The sequence below is a fragment of the Ctenopharyngodon idella genome, chromosome 9 (genome assembly GCF_019924925.1).
Source record: "Ctenopharyngodon idella isolate HZGC_01 chromosome 9, HZGC01, whole genome shotgun sequence".
NCBI classification, from domain to species: domain Eukaryota; kingdom Metazoa; phylum Chordata; class Actinopteri; order Cypriniformes; family Xenocyprididae; genus Ctenopharyngodon; species Ctenopharyngodon idella.
In genome coordinates, this window is record NC_067228.1 from 5,867,932 (window position 1) to 5,886,956 (window position 19,025).

The window sequence follows — 19,025 nt, forward strand, 5'->3', positions numbered from 1 at the left end:
GGTACATAGGAGCATCTTTGATTTGCCTCAACATCAACATTGACATACAAATGAAAAAGTGACAAAATCAGAGAACTTCCCTTAGAAACTCTTCCTTTTCATTTTGTGCTCTGATCTCATTTTAGCTCTGTTCCAAAACCTAGTGAGCTGCCTACCTAGACAGCATTTTAAGGCATTATAGGCACACTTCCAATTTGATTTCCAAAAGGTAGGAAGCAACCTTATGCTGCCTTCTAAGATACTTCATTTTGGCCAAATTCAGGCAGTATGACATATATATTTCACAGAGAATGCAGTCCCAAAATGCTTGCAATAAGCTCAATTTCATCAAATAAAATTTCATCCATTACTAAAGTATTTTTAGTAATAGTAATTTTTTACACCATATTTGTGTGTAATGTATTTTTACCCTTCTGAAAAAAATAAATAAATAAACTAAAATTGATTAAACTAGCTGGTTTTGGGCACTTTTCAGCTGGTCAGGCTGGGAGATGACTGCCCAACTAAACCCCAGCTAGACCAGCTATAGACCAGCTCGGCCTAGTCTTGCATAGCCAGATCTTCAAACTGACGGCAGACGGTCTGGACTCCATCGCAGCTTTCATTGGCCATGACGGCCCAAGAGGACGTCTGACCGACATGTAAAGCATCCAATCACAGTTTGTTTGGTTCCGCTTCATGTTTATGGGCGTGAAAATGTAAAGTCGATGTCCCTGCGGTAACAAACCAGCATGCATCTAATTATTCATTCAAGAACATCGTGCAAGTTTACTACACAAATTTTGAAAATCCAGTGTTTAGTTGATCCTGATAAGCGCTCATTGTCCCAGTTGTAAACACGTCAGCTTTCTTCTTCCATGAGGGGGTTTGGCATCACAATTGCTTTGTTTCTAGGCGGACCATTAAAGAATGCAACACACTCATCTCCCGGAAATCCTGTAGAATTCAACCAATCAGATAATGACTTTGAAACTCCTAAAGTGTTTCCAATTTGGTGTGCCTTATACATCAGACGTTCAGCCAACGGTCCATGGGCGTGACAACTGAGGCTGAGACGGAGCTCGGCCCATGATTTAAAAAAAAAAAAAATCATTTATAATAAATATAGCAATTTTCCATAAAAACATAAATTTTCAATTTTGATTTCATGGTCACTTTAGTAGAAATTAAATTCACATTCAAATGAGTTCGGATGCTGCCTTAGAAGACAGCTGCTTGTATGGGAGGCAGACAGAAAGGTTTTGGATTGGAACAGTTTTCTTAAGCACATGATGAGAATGGACACTTGATAACCACATTACGGGAAGGTGTATCCTGTGATTACAGACATTCTGGGTTGCGCACGCATGGTAGAGGGGATTATAACAACATTTGACATCCAGTACTCAGCCCTGTATATGCTGTTATGTAAAGAGATTGAGAGATGCTTATGTAACTGTGCATTAAGCACGGAGTACTCTCACAAATGCAGAGTTAATACAGAGAACTTTCTTTTTGGCTTCACTGATCTCGTGTCATACACTTGTACACAAATACCCTTCACACAAATACAGACTGTGCTCTGGAGAGACAGGACGAGGTGACCTCAAAGAGACATGTCACCAGCAGCCTGCAGGCTCTATTTTTAGCTCTGTGCCTCTGGTTGTTCCCGAATCAGGTCTTAATTCCCTAAATATTCCTGTCGTTGCATCTCTGTGTGCGGCAGGCCGGATGTGTTAAGCCCTCAGGAAGCCCTGCTTCATGTCAACAATGCGTTTTATTAATAACAGTCTAAGCTGGAGTCATTTGTAGATGAGGATGTAATTAGCCCCTGTGTGTTTGTTTGTGTAAATGGCTTTGTCTTTTGAAGGCAGCCAAAGATGGCGGACGAAGCGAGGCAAATGTTGATTATAAACATTCATGATTCATTCAATTCTGAAATGAATAATAATAAATCACTTATTCTTGATATAATGAGCTATTTCATCCAGTGTTTATGTGCTAGGTATTTTTAAACTTATTAGAGTATATCTCGTCCCACTATGTAGGAACCGAGCCTCAGTTCACTGGTTCTGATGGTGGTCTGTGAGAAAGATCTGGTGCAGGGTGGGACAGCAGAACTTTATCTGCATGGAGATTGAAGATGCATATTTTTGGAGCTGATAAGGCATCTGTCTTCAAAGCTTCTTCTGTACTGTAAACATACGGCGATGAGCTTTGCTATGGTACAGTGGCTACAATCCCATCAATAGAAGGGCTTTTTACCACTTTATGAGAACAGGATTATACTCACTTTCATTGTCTGTGCATGCTGCAGATTTTAACACTACTATATATATATATATATATATATATATATATATATATATATGGCAGTCAGGGTGCCATTGTCTAGCCTGTAGAGGTCTGTGCATCCCTCCATGGATATGCCTCCCCAGACCATCACTGACCCACCACCAAACCGGTCATGCAGAACGATGTTACAGGCAGCATAACGTTCTCCACGGCTTCTCCAGACCCTTTCACGTCTGTCACATGCTTAGGGTGAACCTGCTCTTATCTGTGAAAAGCACAGGGCGCCAGTGGCGGACCTGCCAATTCTGGTGTTCAATGGCAAATGCCAATCGAGCTCCACGGTGCCTGGCAGTGAGCGCAGGGCCCACTAGAGGACGTCGGGGCCCTCAGGCCACCCTCATGAAGTCGGTTTCTGATTGTTTGGTCAGAGACATTCACACCAGTGGCCTGCTGGAGGTCATTTTGTAGGGCTCTGGTAGTGCTCATCCTGTTCCTCCTTGCACAAAGGAGCAGATACCGGTCCTGCTGATGGGTTAAGGACCTTCTACGACCCTGTCCAGCTCTCCTAGAGTAACTGCCTGTCTCCTGGAATCTCCTCCATGCTCTTGAGACTGTGCTGGGAGACACAGCAAACCTTCTGGCAATGGCACGTATTGATGTGCCATCCTGGAGGAGTTGGACTGCCTGTGCAACCTCTGTAGGGTCCAGGTATCGCCTCATGCTACCAGTAGTGACACTGACCCTAGCCAAATGCAAAACTAGTGAAAAACAGTCAGAAAAGATAAGTAGGGGGAAAAAAAAAATGTCAGTGGCCTCCACCTGTAAAACCATTCCTGTTTTGGGGGTTGTCTCATTGTTGCTCATCTAGTGCACCTGTTGTTAATTTCATTAACACCAAAGCAGCTGAAACTGATTAACAACCCCCTCTGCTACTTAACTGACCAGATCAATATCCCAGGAGTTTAACTGACTTGATGCTATTCTCTGATTAAAAAGTGTTCCTTTAATTTTTTTGAGCAGTGTATATGTATATATAAAGGCTAATGTTTTATGTATTTGAGGAGCAGAGAGTGACTTAGCCTACCATTTGTCGTCAAGTCTTAGCCAGTACTGTCTTAAATAGCCTGTGCATAGCACTTTGTATTTAATAACATGAGATTTTGGCCAAATGACAGAAAAAAACTGAGCGCCCACATAGAAACCATGACGCACTACTTCATTAGATATCTACTTCTATTTAACCTGCAAGCCCTTGTTCCTGGGAAGTCATTACATAGTAGAGCTTTTTAAAACTTCACTGGAATCACACACACCCACTGCTCACTTCTTCTGAGGTTTTGAGGCAGTAGTGATGGTGGTTGAAAACAGATTGAAGGGGTGTCCCATGAACAGGAGCGTTATGGAGATAAGAATCAGCGTAACCGCCCAGAACGTCACCAGTCATATGGTTTCAGGTTTGAGCTTCAATAAACTGTTTTAGTTGTGTGCTGCTGATCTGAAAGAAATTTCATAAATATGTTATGGACCCTTGTGTCAGGAGAAATCAGAATTGACCCTTTTTACTTTCCTAAAACAAAGTTCTTGTCTTGTGCATGATTCATTGGTGCACATTTTTCCAAAGAGGAAGAACAATGTTAGTCTTCATAATTTTTCATCAGAAGCCTCCGAAATTCTTTTGAATTATCACTTGATGTTTTTGTTTTGTTTTGTTTTGTTTTTGAAGTGTCTAATATGCAGAACATAGTTATTACTAAAACAATAAAACATGCATTATTAACATTTTAATAATAACAGTAATACATTTTATTTTTATTATTATTATTTAGCTTTAATGCTACGTCAAGCATTTCTGTATACTTAATTGTGAATGGATGTTAATGAATAATTTGAGAAAAAAAAAATAAAAAATTACAAACAATTGAATAATTTATCCATAACCGATTAAAATATTAAGGTAATTTACCTCTGGTATTGAGTGTTGTTCTTTAGGGATATTGGGGATTGTGGAGAAGTGTGAATATCAGTAAAGATATCTGTGAAACCAATGATCAATCTATGAAATTATTGATCATTTCGACCCCTCCCCTCAAACATCTTGTTTTGTGTAAAAAAAAAAAAAAAAAAAAGAAACTGAAACACTTAAAAGAGAAATGTCAGTGCAAACATAATCAGACCGACGGACAGTTATAGCATTAACATCGAATAAAAACTCAGTGAAACCTCAGTTTATAAGTTATATAAAAACAAATAAATAAAATATACTGGAGCACACTTTGGTTTTTCTGCTCGACATATTGCTGCATTGGACCAGCCGTGTTAATAATCTTCACCAATTCCTGTGGAGTTTTTTTCTGCGACTGACTAATTAAAATTTAGTCGACCCAGGGCCAGATTTATTAAACAGGGCAAATTAGCATGAGAGCGCAATTCCAAAAAAGTGGCAATGGAGTGGGGAGTTCTGTGCGTTAGCTACTGACAAACACAGACACAGCCAGATCATTTCCATAATGACCAACGCAATCTACCAAAAGCAGCGCAAATTAGCGTCTGGTTGAAGACATGCTTTTTTGGGCGTTAAATAATGGCGCAAATACCAGTAATTAGACTAGCACAAACCTTAGTAAATCACCTTGCATGATTAATTTAAATACTCTCATCCCATAAATTTTGCGTCTGAAAGGGAAACTCCTACAAATGCATTTGCAATAAGTTCAGCCGCAAAAATAACTGTGTCCATGCCTTTTCAGCACAAATTTTTCACTGCGTATCTTTAGTAAATCCTGACAGTAGTTTTTTAACGCCAAAAGGGGTTTGCGCTGGCGCATACTGTTAGTAAATCTGGCCCCAAGCCTCTTCTCGTTGACTAACATGTAGTCGACTATTAAGGGGCAGCCCTACAGATTACGGAAGTAAAATGGGCTGTGAATGGCATTTCATGTTGACTCTAATGTACCTCTGTGTGATGTGGCACGTGCTACTGTACTGGCAGAGAGGGACAAATACTGTATGTGTGTGTGTGTGTTCGTGTAATCGTGGTTCTCATGCCACACAGACAGACGGACTTCTCCTCATCTAGTCCATCAGGCTCTGGTGTCGTCTTTCTGCCATCTGCCACCGCCAGCCAGTCTGTCCATCTCACTATCACACACACACACACACACACACACACACACACACACACACACACACACACACACACACACACACACACACACACAGACTACTACATCTATCAATCTTTCACTCAACTTTTCATGAACACCTTCTAAACTCTCAATCATTTTAATTAAATCTGATGGATAGTACATGAGCTGTGATTTTGATTGAGAACAAAAACTTTTTGCATGTTTTTGAACTCAGTGACTTTTATGAAATTATATATATATCAGGGAATTTTTACATTTTTCCAAAAGCTTAGGCTGTGCACTTTTCAAGATCGAATAAATTCTATTTATATAAATTCGGAAACTCTGAAACATTACAGAAGCAAAAGGGGTTTCAATTTATGTTGACTTTAGAATTGTGATTATCAGGATTTGAAAAATTATTAAAATCTTAAAAATGAATGAGAAAGTTTTCAAATTTCAGTTTGTCTTGTTAGGCTATAACATATTTAATCACTTAGAAATTGGTCTTTATGCGATCGCTTTAATTTAATTTTTTATTTTATCATGAGTCATGAGAGTAAAAAGATGTGGGAATCCTGTTATATACTTTATCTTCATACTGCCATAATGAATCAATGTTTGCTACCATATCTGTTGTCTGCATATGTGAATGTGAATCTGGATCAGGATATGATACAGACAGAGACACCGAGACATATGTGCCTGGGACGCAGGGGGCTTCTGTGCCCGTCTCTGTCTGTTTATGTGAATGTGTTCTGCTTCTGGTCTACAGGGTACAGTTGATCTTTTCCTTTATAATTTTGTCCTGATGACAAAATATCATAAGGGTTATCAGATTATGTCGGACTATATGGGATATGTAATTGTGCATGCTCATCTAATGCTTTAAAAACACTAATAATTTAATAACTGTTTTATTATATAATATTTATAATAATATAATATTTAGCAAATCACAAAATGAATTACCATTTTTCATACTTTACATTATTATGTTGTGATGCCTAAATTCACTTTTAAAATGGTTTTAAAACGATTGTAGTTTTTAGTGTTTTATAAAATTTTAAAATTGGCCATTTATCTGTTATTCTCCATAACATGAAAAAATAACTTCTCTTTATGACAAACAAGCAAATGCATTGTATATAACTCATTTGTATTATATTATTTATATTATATTATTATTTATTTGTATTATTTAATACAAATAATACAAATAATCTGTAATAATATAATTTAATATAATATTTTTGTTTATATATATATATATATATATATATATATATATATATATATATATATATATATAGTAAATATAAATTTAAGTAAATTTTGCTAATAAAAAAACATAATTATTAATATCAAAATATGATATAGGTAATGTTATTTATTTAATATATATTTATTTAAAATGCACATTAATGGACATTAATATGAAATACAAAATGTAAACATGCTGGATTATATCATTAATAATTGACATCTATAGTCCCTCAGTAGGTAAAACTATTTTTTATTTGGACACTTTTGTGCACTTAATGCGCAAAGTCATGTGACGCATAACTAATTGTCAGAAGTGGTAGAAGTAATCCTGACTGCAATGCCTGATGCATGCATGCTTAAATATCTGCAGTGCTGTGTTTTTCAGCACTCCCCTGTTGTTGGGTGCAGTTAGAGGTGCACTGTGGGTCTGATTAAAATGCCATGATGGTACAGGCTCTGCTCCTGTCTGGTCCAAGGAGACTTCCAAAAATAGAGCGTGCGTGTAGCGAGATGAGCCCAGGAACGTGCGGCGGAAGCACAAACAGCTTCGATCCTTTGTTTATTCTGTCTTCTCTTTAATGCCTCTCTTTCTGCCTCCTCCCATCTACATCCCTCTCAGGAGGAAAAAGCAGGAGGTGTGCCACCACAACCTGGAAAGCTTCCTTGTTCGGAGGGGACACCGTCGGAGGGCTCTTCCATAAATGTTTTATTTTTGCTGTGCAGCAGCATGTATTAATGATGACTTCAATCTAAATGGCTGAAAATAGCATCATGGAAACACAAAAGTTTGTTAAAAGCTCAAGACCTGTGTGCTAGGCACTTTTAAATAGATTCTTACCGGCTCGAGGCGCGTCGTAACGTGTGCCGATGTGGGGCGGTTTGTTACGACCCGTCTGCTGCAGGTTCCTTGTTCTCCGGACTCAGCGGGGTTTAGCGCCGGAGCGTGCTGGGTTACAGAGGCGGCTAATCACGGCTGAGCGAGGTAACTGCTGTGGGCTGCCTTGTTTATCTGCCTCCTGCTCCTCCAGCCTGAACTCGTACACCCTGTATCGGCCTGATCAGCAGGAAGAGAGAACAAAACACATGCGCTGTGCCCTCAACCTGAAAAACACAGGCAGTAAACAGAGGTTGGAAGGCATCAAGACATGTTCAAGTTCAGTGGTTGTGTAACATCTTGTCTGCTAAGATGCCTTCATCTAGTAGTCAGTTGAAATCCCATAATCCCTTGCCATATACAGTTAAACTAAAATTTATTCAGACACCTTGAACATTTCATTCATTATTACAGTTTATTCGCTATAGTTTAAAAAAATGGTAATAAAATATGACAAGATCTCAGAGTTAAACTGTGTCAGAAAAAAATTTATCTTAATTATGTCAGATAACACTTAAGCAAAACATGATCAGGTCAAAGTGTCTGAATAATTTTTGGTCCCAAAGTGACATATTATGTCACAGTTTACTTTATTTTGCTATCCTCACTTACATAAATGAACTATAGTGTCCTGCACCGACTAGTAAAAAAAAAAAATATAAAAAATTATATCTAGTGTCTGAATAATTTTTGGTTTGACTGTGTGTGTGTGTGTGTGTATAATAAATATATATATATATATATATATAAGAAAATTTCCAGTTCTGCCTACCGATTCCGGTTCCATTAAAATTATTAAACAACCAATAAAAAATAGTAGTAAGGGGAAAAAATGCACAATACTCAACTCAAACAGCCCTTTTTGTGTTTATTATACTTGTAAAATGAGTTTAACAGACTGCTAATCTAAACAAATTACAATAAGGTTCATTAGTTAACATTAGTTAACTACATTAACATGAACTAATAATGAACTGCATTTCTACAGCATTTGTTAATCTTTGTTACTGTTAATTTCAACATTTGCTAATACATTATTAAAATCAAGAGTTGAATTTGTTAACATTAGTTAATGCACTGTGAAGTAAAATGAACAAACTGTGAACAGCTGTATTTTTATTAACTAGCGCTAACAAATACAGTAAAACAAATAAGATGATTGAACACATGTAAGATTCAGACAGGTGAAACAGAATATTTTTATAAGTTGGATTCATAAAGACTTCACTTGTTTCTGAAAGAATGATTCAGTGATAGATTTATTTTTAACAGTAATTTGTTGCCACATAGTGACGTAACAACGCAATCGATAGTTTTTACATTTATTCATTTATTCATTTTGCAGACGCTTTTATCCAAAGCAACTTACAAGTGAGGAATACAACAAGTGATTCATCGTGAAGAGGCAAATAGACACAAGAAGTGCTCACAATACAAGTTTCAGTCATTGCTTAGAGTAGCATTAGGGAGGGTTTAAAGGAAGTGAAAATTCTGCATTCGGATGAAGGCGGGGGCATCATTTCACCAGCAAGGAACAGTGAACGAGAATGTTCTGGAGAGCGATTCTGTGCCTCTCTGTGATGATACCACGAGCCTTCACTCATTTAGAGATCTCAGACTTCTGGCAGGGATGTTGACTCGGAAGAGTGAGTGGAAGTAGGAGGGTGCTGAGCCTGTGGTAGATCTGTAAGCAAGCGTCAACTCCCATTATTTGAAGCACCCAGTTACTTTCAAAAGGTGATTTATATGTTTTGATCGGTAATGTAGACATCAGGGTTTATATCTGAATAATAAACTTTTGTATACTTCTGTGATAATTGGAATATTTGTAACAGACGTAATGATACTGTGTGTTTGAAAAGATTGTTTGTGAAGCTGTTTATATCTAAACATAACAACTCTCATTGCAGATTTGAATGTCGCGATTTTATTTTTGTCAAAGGTTTAATATACACGGGTGAATCGTCATTTAGGAATTAGATCATATGGGAACGCAATCTTTTAAAGATGAATCGTTCAGCTTTGTGCATAAATTTAGCATGAAGAATCGTTTGTTCATTTATTTATTCATTTGTATTGTGACATTTTCATGGGGTTGAAAATGAAAATGTAAGAATACAAATTTTCCAACTAAATTCACATATACCGATTCAACACCAGGTTCGCCACAGCATTCTGTGCACGTTCCTCGGGAACGGCTCTTATCAGCAGGATGATTGATACACTCTGTTCTGATCTGAATTCACAGGGATAAGTGTAGCTCTTATCTGAGTCACTGTGTGTATTACATGAATGGATGAGGTCATTGGGTCCTGTCACTCAATGAGATCCAGAGATATGATTCAGTCGAGATGTATGAAGGTAGATCGCTTGATAGTAGTTGAGGCTGGGAGTTTGGAGGATTGGCTTTCGTCTCTATTTTGGCAGTCTTTTGACTATCCAGGCTTTTGATTATAGGCATGAAGTCTGATCCATTTGCAGCTTATTTTGGACAAAGAAAAACCCACTTGGATAGAAAGAAACTGCCTGGATGACATGCAAATTGACCAACCATGGTTTGTTTTGGTTTTTAAATTGATCATCAAACCACAGCAATACATGTCCAACAAAAAGATTCATTCATTCATTTTATTAATTTATTTATTACCCCACAGTAATAGACATACACACAAAAGAGCTTTTTATTTTATTCAGCATTTATATTATTTTATTAAGCTTTTTTTATTTTAATTTTTTTCCCCTAATGGCGAAGTCTGAATTGAAATCGGTAAACGTTGATCATCAAACCACAGTAGTATTTTATTTTATTTTATTTTATTTTATTTTATTTTAAGGGATTTGGAGCCTGCTGTAAAAGCACAGTTCTGTTAAAAACGCTGTTAACCATTGTCTCATCTTTGGGAAAACACTGAGAAAATTTGTGTTCTGTCATCTTCAGACCAGAAGAAACAGATTGAAGTATTCCTCAGTGTTTTGTTCTAAAAAAGACAGGGAGTGGGATCTCTGTGCAGAATTGCCGTCGACCTCCGTACAGCAGGGTTGATTTGTCATCATCTGATTGTCATTTGCGTTGCAATGTTTTTCCTGTTTTTCTGCAGTCCAGAGCAGGTTCGAGGACAGATTTGGCATCTACAGAAGTGATGTTGGGGTAGAAAAATGGGATAGTCAGCTACACAATCTGAATCTCTCTCGGTTAGCCCCTCTAGATTTTCTTAGGCGGTTGTTTGTCCTCTCTGCAGTGTTCTGTGCAAACTGACGCGTAAAGCCCTCCAGTTTCACTTTCAGAGGAACTGACGATGCTGTTGATCCGTGGAAACGACCCTGAGCCCCGTCACCGCCTGCCGCCGCTGGCGAGACTGTGACTGGAATGTCTAATGAATTAAACACTATGAAGTCTTTGCATTCCTTCATCTCAACTCCCCGTCTCTCTCTCTCTCCTCTCTCTCTCAGGCTGTGATTCACTGTCTGTCTTTAGCGAGTAGGTGTGAGACACATTGGGGTCAGTATGTCAGGAAGCTCACTTGTGTGAAGTGCATCTGAAGCTCATTATTGTTAGATTAATGGCTGCTCCCGGCGCTGCCATACACAAACTCATTACAGCTGAGAAGAATGCCATGAAACCTGCTGTCTGACTTATCTTTCACATGTTAAAAATATTTATTTTTTAATTAATTAAAAAAATAATAATAATAATTAATTTAATATTTCAATAATTTAATTTGTATTTTTTTTTTATTTAATTTTAAAATAATTTAAAATAAATAAACACAACCATTCAAAAGTTTGGGGTCGGTAAGATAGTCTAGTTTGCTCACCGAGGCTGAATTTATTTGATTAAAAATACTGTAAAAACTATAATATTGTAAAATATTTTTCTATTTTAATATATTTTAAAATGTATTTATTTGGGTCTTTTCATTAATCTTTTCCTGATGGCAGCACTTATTTGAATTATAAATCTTTTGTTACATTATTATTATATACATTATTATTATTTATTATTATTATCATTTTATTATTATTTAAATGGTTATTTTTATTGCTTTTATTGTAATGCAGTAATTGTAAAAGCAAAACCTAAATAATTAATTTACTATATTACTTTTATTTATCAGCATAAATAAAAACTAAATACTATAAATATATTCTAAATACATAAATTATATAATTATTATTATATATATGTTATAATATATATATATATATATATATATATATATATATATATATATATATATATATATATATATAATTATTATATATCATAATATATATTTTATATATTATTTCATATATATTTTTGATGGCAACTAATTTACACAAAATTGCTAAAAAAAAGTAAATGTTGGCTGATTAAACAATATGATGTATAAATGTTTATATGATTTTTTTTTCACATTACAGTAATGAGAGCTTGAGAAGAATATGCTTAAATGTCTTGAAAATAATTTCAAAATGAAAAAAACAATGTTTTATTTGTTCTTGAAAGGTTTTGTGAGATTCCCCGCATGCACACTTTCCTCTTTGTTATGGTTTATTATTATGAGATGTGCAGGTTTTATGGTCCCTGTGCTACTGTGTGTGTTTGTGAATGCTAATGCTCTCATGTATCCTGCGGTGAGCGTTTCTCTCTCTCTCTTCCTCTTTTAGAGATCTAGGCTATTTATAGCTGGTTCTCCCAGAGTTATCGTGCCTACTGATGTTGTTTTGCCTTTCCACGTAATTTATAAATCCTGCTTTAGGAAATCTGTTGCGTGTTCATTTCATGTGCGCTGTGGACCTTTTTCAGGGTAGATTGCAGATTTATATTGATTCAAAGAAGAATGAGGCTGTGAGAGATAGACATGCAGTTCATATTCAGTAGGTTCAATAGGTTTTGTGCTTCTGTGTGGATTTTTCAGCTGATGAAATATTAAAAATACGCCAAAAAATTCCTGAGTGAAACTGCAGAGGAAAACATCTGGGACCTGATATGAAATTTGTATTAGAGGTGAAAAACAAAGACATTACATTTTTTGATAAAAGATTGCAAAGAGAATTTTTTTTTTTTTTTTTTTTTGGTGGTGCATAATGAAACCAGGAAAATGTATTAAGAAATTAAATGGAGACAGTTTTGTTACCTTTAAGACATGTGAGTTCACGTCAATCCCTCTCAGTCATTTGTTTCAAAATAAGTATGCCGTCTTCTCTGGCAATGTTCCATATGTTGCATATGTGATTTGTGTTCAGAGCTGTAATACAATATCCTGATGACTTATGCTTCCCTGATCCTCAGCGCTACATGGCATTTCTCAGTTGGAATTGTTTCTCTCTCTCTCCCGCAGATGGACTTCCCAGTAAAGAACAGCCACTGGAACTTCTGAAGCCATCTGGAGTTAACCACATTCCTTCTGGTAGGCTGTGTTCTTGTATATATGGTTTATGTGGACACATGTGTATAATGACATGAGTATTACAACGTAAACATGGTTTATGAGGACATTTCCTGTGTTCTCATAAACCAAATGGCTTAAAAAAAACATACTAAACAGTGTTTTGTTTTTTTTAAAATTCAAAATAAAAATGCAGAAAGTTTTCAGTGATGGGTAGGTTTAGGGTTAGTGTAGGGGGATAGAATATACAGTTTGTACAGTATTAAAACCATTACACCTATGTAAACCACATATACAAGTGTCACTGAATAAGAACGTCTGATTGGCTACTTTGACACGGTAGAGGTGGAGATGTGTGTAACGGGACTTTTCATTCTGTGAAAATACTATCAGAAGTTGGTTGTTTGTTTTTCCATAGAACTCTGAGTGTCGACTTGTGGAATGTTCAAGTCAAGTAAATGAAAATATGAAAAGGAAAACAGGTTAATGCGTTTACATGACCACATGTGAAAGTGAAAGCAAAAACTGGCCGGGCTTTTGGCATCTGTCGCTGCATTAACAGCCTAATAGAGATGAGAGATGAATCCATCACAACATAAGCTGATAACTGTTGCCTATATCAACTATCGTAATTTACTGGCTTAATATTTCTCTTGTGGACCATACATTAATGAGAAGAATCAATATTTCTTGTTAAACAAGTTGTCATTGTTTGAAGCTGCTTTTGATTTTCACAGATGACAAATTTGTGCTGTGTTTGGACCTAAAGACTCTTATTATGCCTGTATTATTTTAGTAATATTATTATTATTATTATTATTATTATTATTATTAATTTGTAATTGTATTGTTATTAGTGTCATTTAAATTTTGTGTTAATATGCTATGGACACAAAACAAAATGCTGACGAACAATTATACCGTTTTCGCCTTGGCTTAAAGGCACACTATGTAAAATTTTGCCACTAGAGGTCGATTATTCAAAACAAAGGCGTAGCTTGATGACGCCTTGATTTCGCGGAATGATGGAAGGTGTTATTTTCACGTCTACAGCCGATGGAAAAGAATCAGGATGGGACTCGGGCAGAAATCTTGTTCATGGATGAGATTATACATTACTGTAGTATGAAGCAGAGCAATTGCTAATGAGAGATGAGCGCGCCACGTCTGGAGTGCAGCAGAACTTTTATTATGTCGCAGACGTCGCTTCCACTTCTTCCTGTCATGCGCATGTGAGGTAACGCAGCACTGTTTATCATATTAGATACATTAGTGTGTTGAAATTTGTTATAGTGCTGCTCTGCGTTCGCTCAGCGGCTATTATGAGGCACTTGTTGCGCACTGCGGTAAGCTAGATCGATATTAGGCATGGTAAAACATGTAAATCAAGAAAACGAGATTTAAACAATAAGACTTACTGTGTTGAGCTATATAACATTATTAGTTTTCTGACGATGAATGTATCCAAACAGTTGCTCACCTGTCTAATAAAACACATAATAAGAATGATGCGTCTGTTTTATAACAAGCACTCTTGACAATTTGTGAATAGATCACCTTGCAATTAAATTTTGATGTGGGATGTACTTTTGTAGTCTGTATTAAAAACAGTTTATGCGCGTGTTGGTCTCGCAAGTGTGGTTATGTGGTGATGTTGTTATGAAATTAGGGAAGGCGAATGAATTGTAGGCTCTAATATTAATTTAATAAACACCTTAAATACCTCTGATTGGCCATTGTGTTCATGTGCTCAACAGATATGTCTGTAATTGGCTACAATGATCAGCGCTTCAAAAACATGTTGTAAATAGACATCTTTGACGCGCTTCATTGAGCGCTTACACAGTTACACACTGGAGCGTTTGAAAGAAGGCGTCTATCAGCGGACCGGGTCAAACGCTCCCTCTCCCGGTTTCAAACATTTCCGTGTGCTTTCAAATGCTCCAGTGCGTTGATCATTGTAGCCAGTCACAGACATATCTGTTGAGCGCATGAACACAATGGCCAATAAGAGGTGTTTACGAATCCGCTTAACAGCACTCAAAATGCTAGGGGGAAATGCTGGTGATAACATCTAGCTATCTGTCTGTCTGTCTGTCTGTCTGTTGAAATGTAGATTTATTTCTATATATTTGTTTTTGTAACACATATATGTGAATGTGTGTGTACACTCTCTCCTCTTGGAGCTGGAATAGCAGTGGATTGCTGGCTAGCCACAAACACATTGGTTAGCCCGATGTGGTTACCCTCTGCTCCTGCTAAAAGAGACAGACCATGGCATCTGTGTACAGACACTCACACGTGTTGGAGAGCCATACGCAGACCGCTGTAGTTTGAGGACTCTGGTACTACACTTGTGCTTATTAATGGGTTTATGTAGAACACACACAATTATGCAATAGAAATGGCTTTTTTCCCATTTCTGAAAAGTATAGCTGGTTGTGTAGGTTTTCTCTTGGGACCTTTATAGTAGTTCCTTTTTAACAAGAAGGAAAGGAAGGAAGAAAGTATGCAAGATGAAAAAAAGAAAACAAAGAAAGAAGAAGGGAATGATGAAGGATTGAAGAATTCTAAGAAATGACAGAAAGGGAGGCGGGGTAGGAATGAGAAAAACGAAGGAAATAGAAAAAAGGAAGGAAGGAAACAGGCCATGTGGAAGGAAAGAAAGGTTGAAAAGGAAGAATAAAGGCAAAAAATGTAAGAAAGGAAGGAGGGGAAGATGATGTTAAATCTGCTGAGACTAAACTGGACTTGAAGGGGTTTTGTGTGGGATTTGTTTGTCTTGATAACCTGTTTAAAGGGGTGCAGGTTTAGACCCTGTCTAAGCTGGTTCAGCTGGGTTTAGACTTGTGTAAGACTGGGTTTAAGACTGGAACTGAGGAGCAGGAAACAGATGGTGCTGAAAGTCTCGCCTGGAGACCTGCTCACTGCCAACGGCGCCTTTCCACTCTTTCACTCTCCCTCTCTATCCGTCTCTCTTCCCCTGTTCCCCCTCCATGCTGAATTAGTATTGATTGTAAACATGCTCTCTGAGCAGGGACCGGTGGTACTTTATACCGTATGTTTAATGTGTCCGCGTGGACAAGGCGTGCTTGCTGTTTTTGAAACATAACATTCCCAGCCAGTCCATGTGTTTCTGGCCAGGATGGACTGTAGTTACGATGCCTTCATTTGTCTGATGCTGGGGTCGGAGCAGCACATACGCAATATCAAACCACCATATGCAGCTTCATGCATTATTCAACATGTGTGAGACATGTAAGCATTAAATATGAGACGGTCTGTGCTGTTCCTTTTGAAAAAAAAAAATACTGTTAAACATGGCGAGGCAGCTATTTATACAAAATACCAGGCATTTGGTACTCATTCTCATTAGCATAATGCAAAAAAAAAGACAACCTCTTTTTCATTGAAAAAAGGTCATTTTGCTTCATATATGTGACCCTGGACCACAAAACAAGTCATAAGGGTCATTTTTTTGGAAATTGAGGTTTATACATCATCTGAAAGCTAAATAAATAAGCTTTTCATTGATGTATGGTTTGTTAGGATAGGAGAAAATTAGATTGAGAAAATCGCCTTTAAAGTTGTCCAAATGAAGTTCTTAGCAATGCATATCTACTCACAAAAATAAATTTTTGATATATTTACAGTAGGAAATTTACAAAATATCTTAATGGAACATGATCTTTACTTAAAATCCTAATGATTTTTGGCTTAAAAGAAAAATTTATAATTTTGACCCATACAATGTATTGTTGGCTATTGCTACAAATATACCCGTGCGACTTATGACTGGTTTTGTGGTCCAGGGCCACATATATATATATATATATATATATATATATATATATATATATATATATATATATATATATATATATATATATATATATATATAATACATACAATATTTTTTTATATATATTTAGCATTTATTTATATATATATTTTTATATGTTTTTATAAAATAGTAAGGCATTGTTATCAGTGAATAATCACTTACGTTTTGGTCTGTTCCTTATTTCTCTAATATAACACTGGAATATAGCACTCATTTAAATATATGTGTAGTTTTTATTAATTTTAATTTAGGAGTTTTAGTTAATTTAGTTTTGTTTTTTTTAGTAGTTCAAACTAAATGAAAATTAGAAATGTAGCCTTGGCAACTAGCTGAAATAAAATACTTTTTTTTTTAATATGTTATTTTATTTCAGATACGTTTTTTTTTTTTTTTTTTTTTTTTAAAGTTACAACAAAAACATTTTTTTATGGTTTTAGTTTTACGATAACAACCCTGGATTGGTGCTTTTTTATGATTCCTTTTTTTTTTCATCCTGTTCATTGTAATTGCATTGAAAAACCAATCAGTACATACAATTTTCTACTTTTCATATTGATCATATCATATTGAATAATGCTAAAATGTTCATTTTTGAATCTCCTTAAATTTTCAGAGAGGAAAATGCATCAGGAAAAGAGTCCTGTTTACTTGTCAAATCGCTTGAATGTCTGAGTATCCTGAGTGCTGATGTCATGTGCTATAGTCTGTCTGTCTTATGTCTTATTTATGTTGTAGACGGCCTTTGTGTGGCCCTGGCGTGTGAGTTCATTCAAGCATGTTTGTCTGCGTCTGTGTGTCTGCTGAGAGCTTGAGTCATCACAGTGTGTTATTCTTACAGTTTGTGTTTGTTAAAGCCTCCTAGACAGCACACATGACACACTTACACACATTCTGGTCAAGTAATGCTATGACCTTTTCATGCATTCACACATAATTCACTCACTCGTACACACTCTTCCTCAGAGGAGGCTTGTGAAAGCGCACTGGCTCTCGCAAACGTGCCGGGCAGATCTCCTGCTACGAGGGCGGAAAATGAATTGAAAATGAAGATGAGCTGTTGGCGACTTGTTAAACGCCCACACCTCTGAGCTCCAAACCGGCCTTCTCCAAAAAAGCATGCAAATGCATCTGCTCTTTATAACAATTTTATTCGATGCATTTTTGGAGAGGCTTTTTGAGGCTTTTTTGGATAGGTCCAGTGGAACAGGGAGTCAAATTCAAACTTGCATCTCTAGTGTAAGAACCAAGGTTGTCCACCTTGTTTGTGCATACGTTTAAAAAAAAAGAAGGGTAATCTGTTTTTGATTAGCCAATGGAAGTATGTTTAATTCTCAGGAGTCGGCGGTCGCGCCGGCGATACCACCTCGGTTTTTTTCTCACCAGTGCGAAAGAGACTCAAAATACTCTGTCAATTTTGGATTTACAAATAAGAGTTATACATCATTCAAAACACTCACAGTAAAAACAAAATGTTGTGCTTTTTGCAAAATAAAGAAAACTAACATGATGCGCAGTCTGCAGTCTCTTTCTCAATGAGTCTGTTCTGATAGCTGTTAGAAAATGAACTGTAACTTAGTGAATACTTATCACACAAACATGAGACATTTGTCTGAAGAAATGTTGAAATGTCAGGTTTTGAATAATGTAAGTCAAATCGAAAACAAATATTCTGTTTATATAATCTGTTTGAAAAGAGAGAGGTCAGTCTTTCTCGAGTCACCTCATTATCTGCTAATGCGGCTACATTTTAAATTGTAATAATATTTCACAATATTGCTGTTTTTTCTGTATTTTTGATTAAATAAATGCAGGCTTGATAAGCATGAAACTTCTTTCAAAAACGTTAAAAATAGTAATGTGTCCAATCTTTTGACCGGTACTGTAATTTCAAATATAATAGGCCTATACAAAATTTTCTTCACATAATGTGCTATAATACGTGCATGGATGAGATCACAAGAATCATGTTTTCTATTAAGAGTGGACATTATATTAACATTAATGCAATAGTTGATATGATTCTGTTATCAGCATGTACTTCACTGTTTATTTTGTAAGTAATGTTTTTTATAGGATTGATCTTCATAAATATATTAATCTAATTTAATTATAATCTTTATATTATATTAAAAAATTATATTAATCTAAATTTAATGTAATATTAAGGGTTTTTTCAGCTATTCATTTTATTGTTTAATCTAAAATTTAATGTCTATCACATGTGTATCATAAAAAGTGAACTGCCGTTGCCATGTATCATTATTAGTAGC

At 36.1% G+C, this 19,025-nt stretch overlaps 1 protein-coding gene across 3 annotated transcripts in view; it reads left to right on the forward strand.

The window, feature by feature from the left end:
• Nucleotides 1–19,025, forward strand: part of hdac4 (histone deacetylase 4) — a 236,345-nt gene that overhangs the window by 79,884 nt on the left and 137,436 nt on the right. For 2 of the 3 annotated variants that reach the window (XM_051904805.1, XM_051904808.1), the window contains one exon: nt 12,864–12,932. The exons of the other annotated variant lie outside the window; for it this stretch is intronic. In XM_051904805.1, the coding sequence (XP_051760765.1) occupies nt 12,864–12,932 (69 nt within the window). The remainder of the gene's footprint in view (nt 1–12,863; nt 12,933–19,025) is intronic. 3 annotated transcript variants of the gene reach the window in all.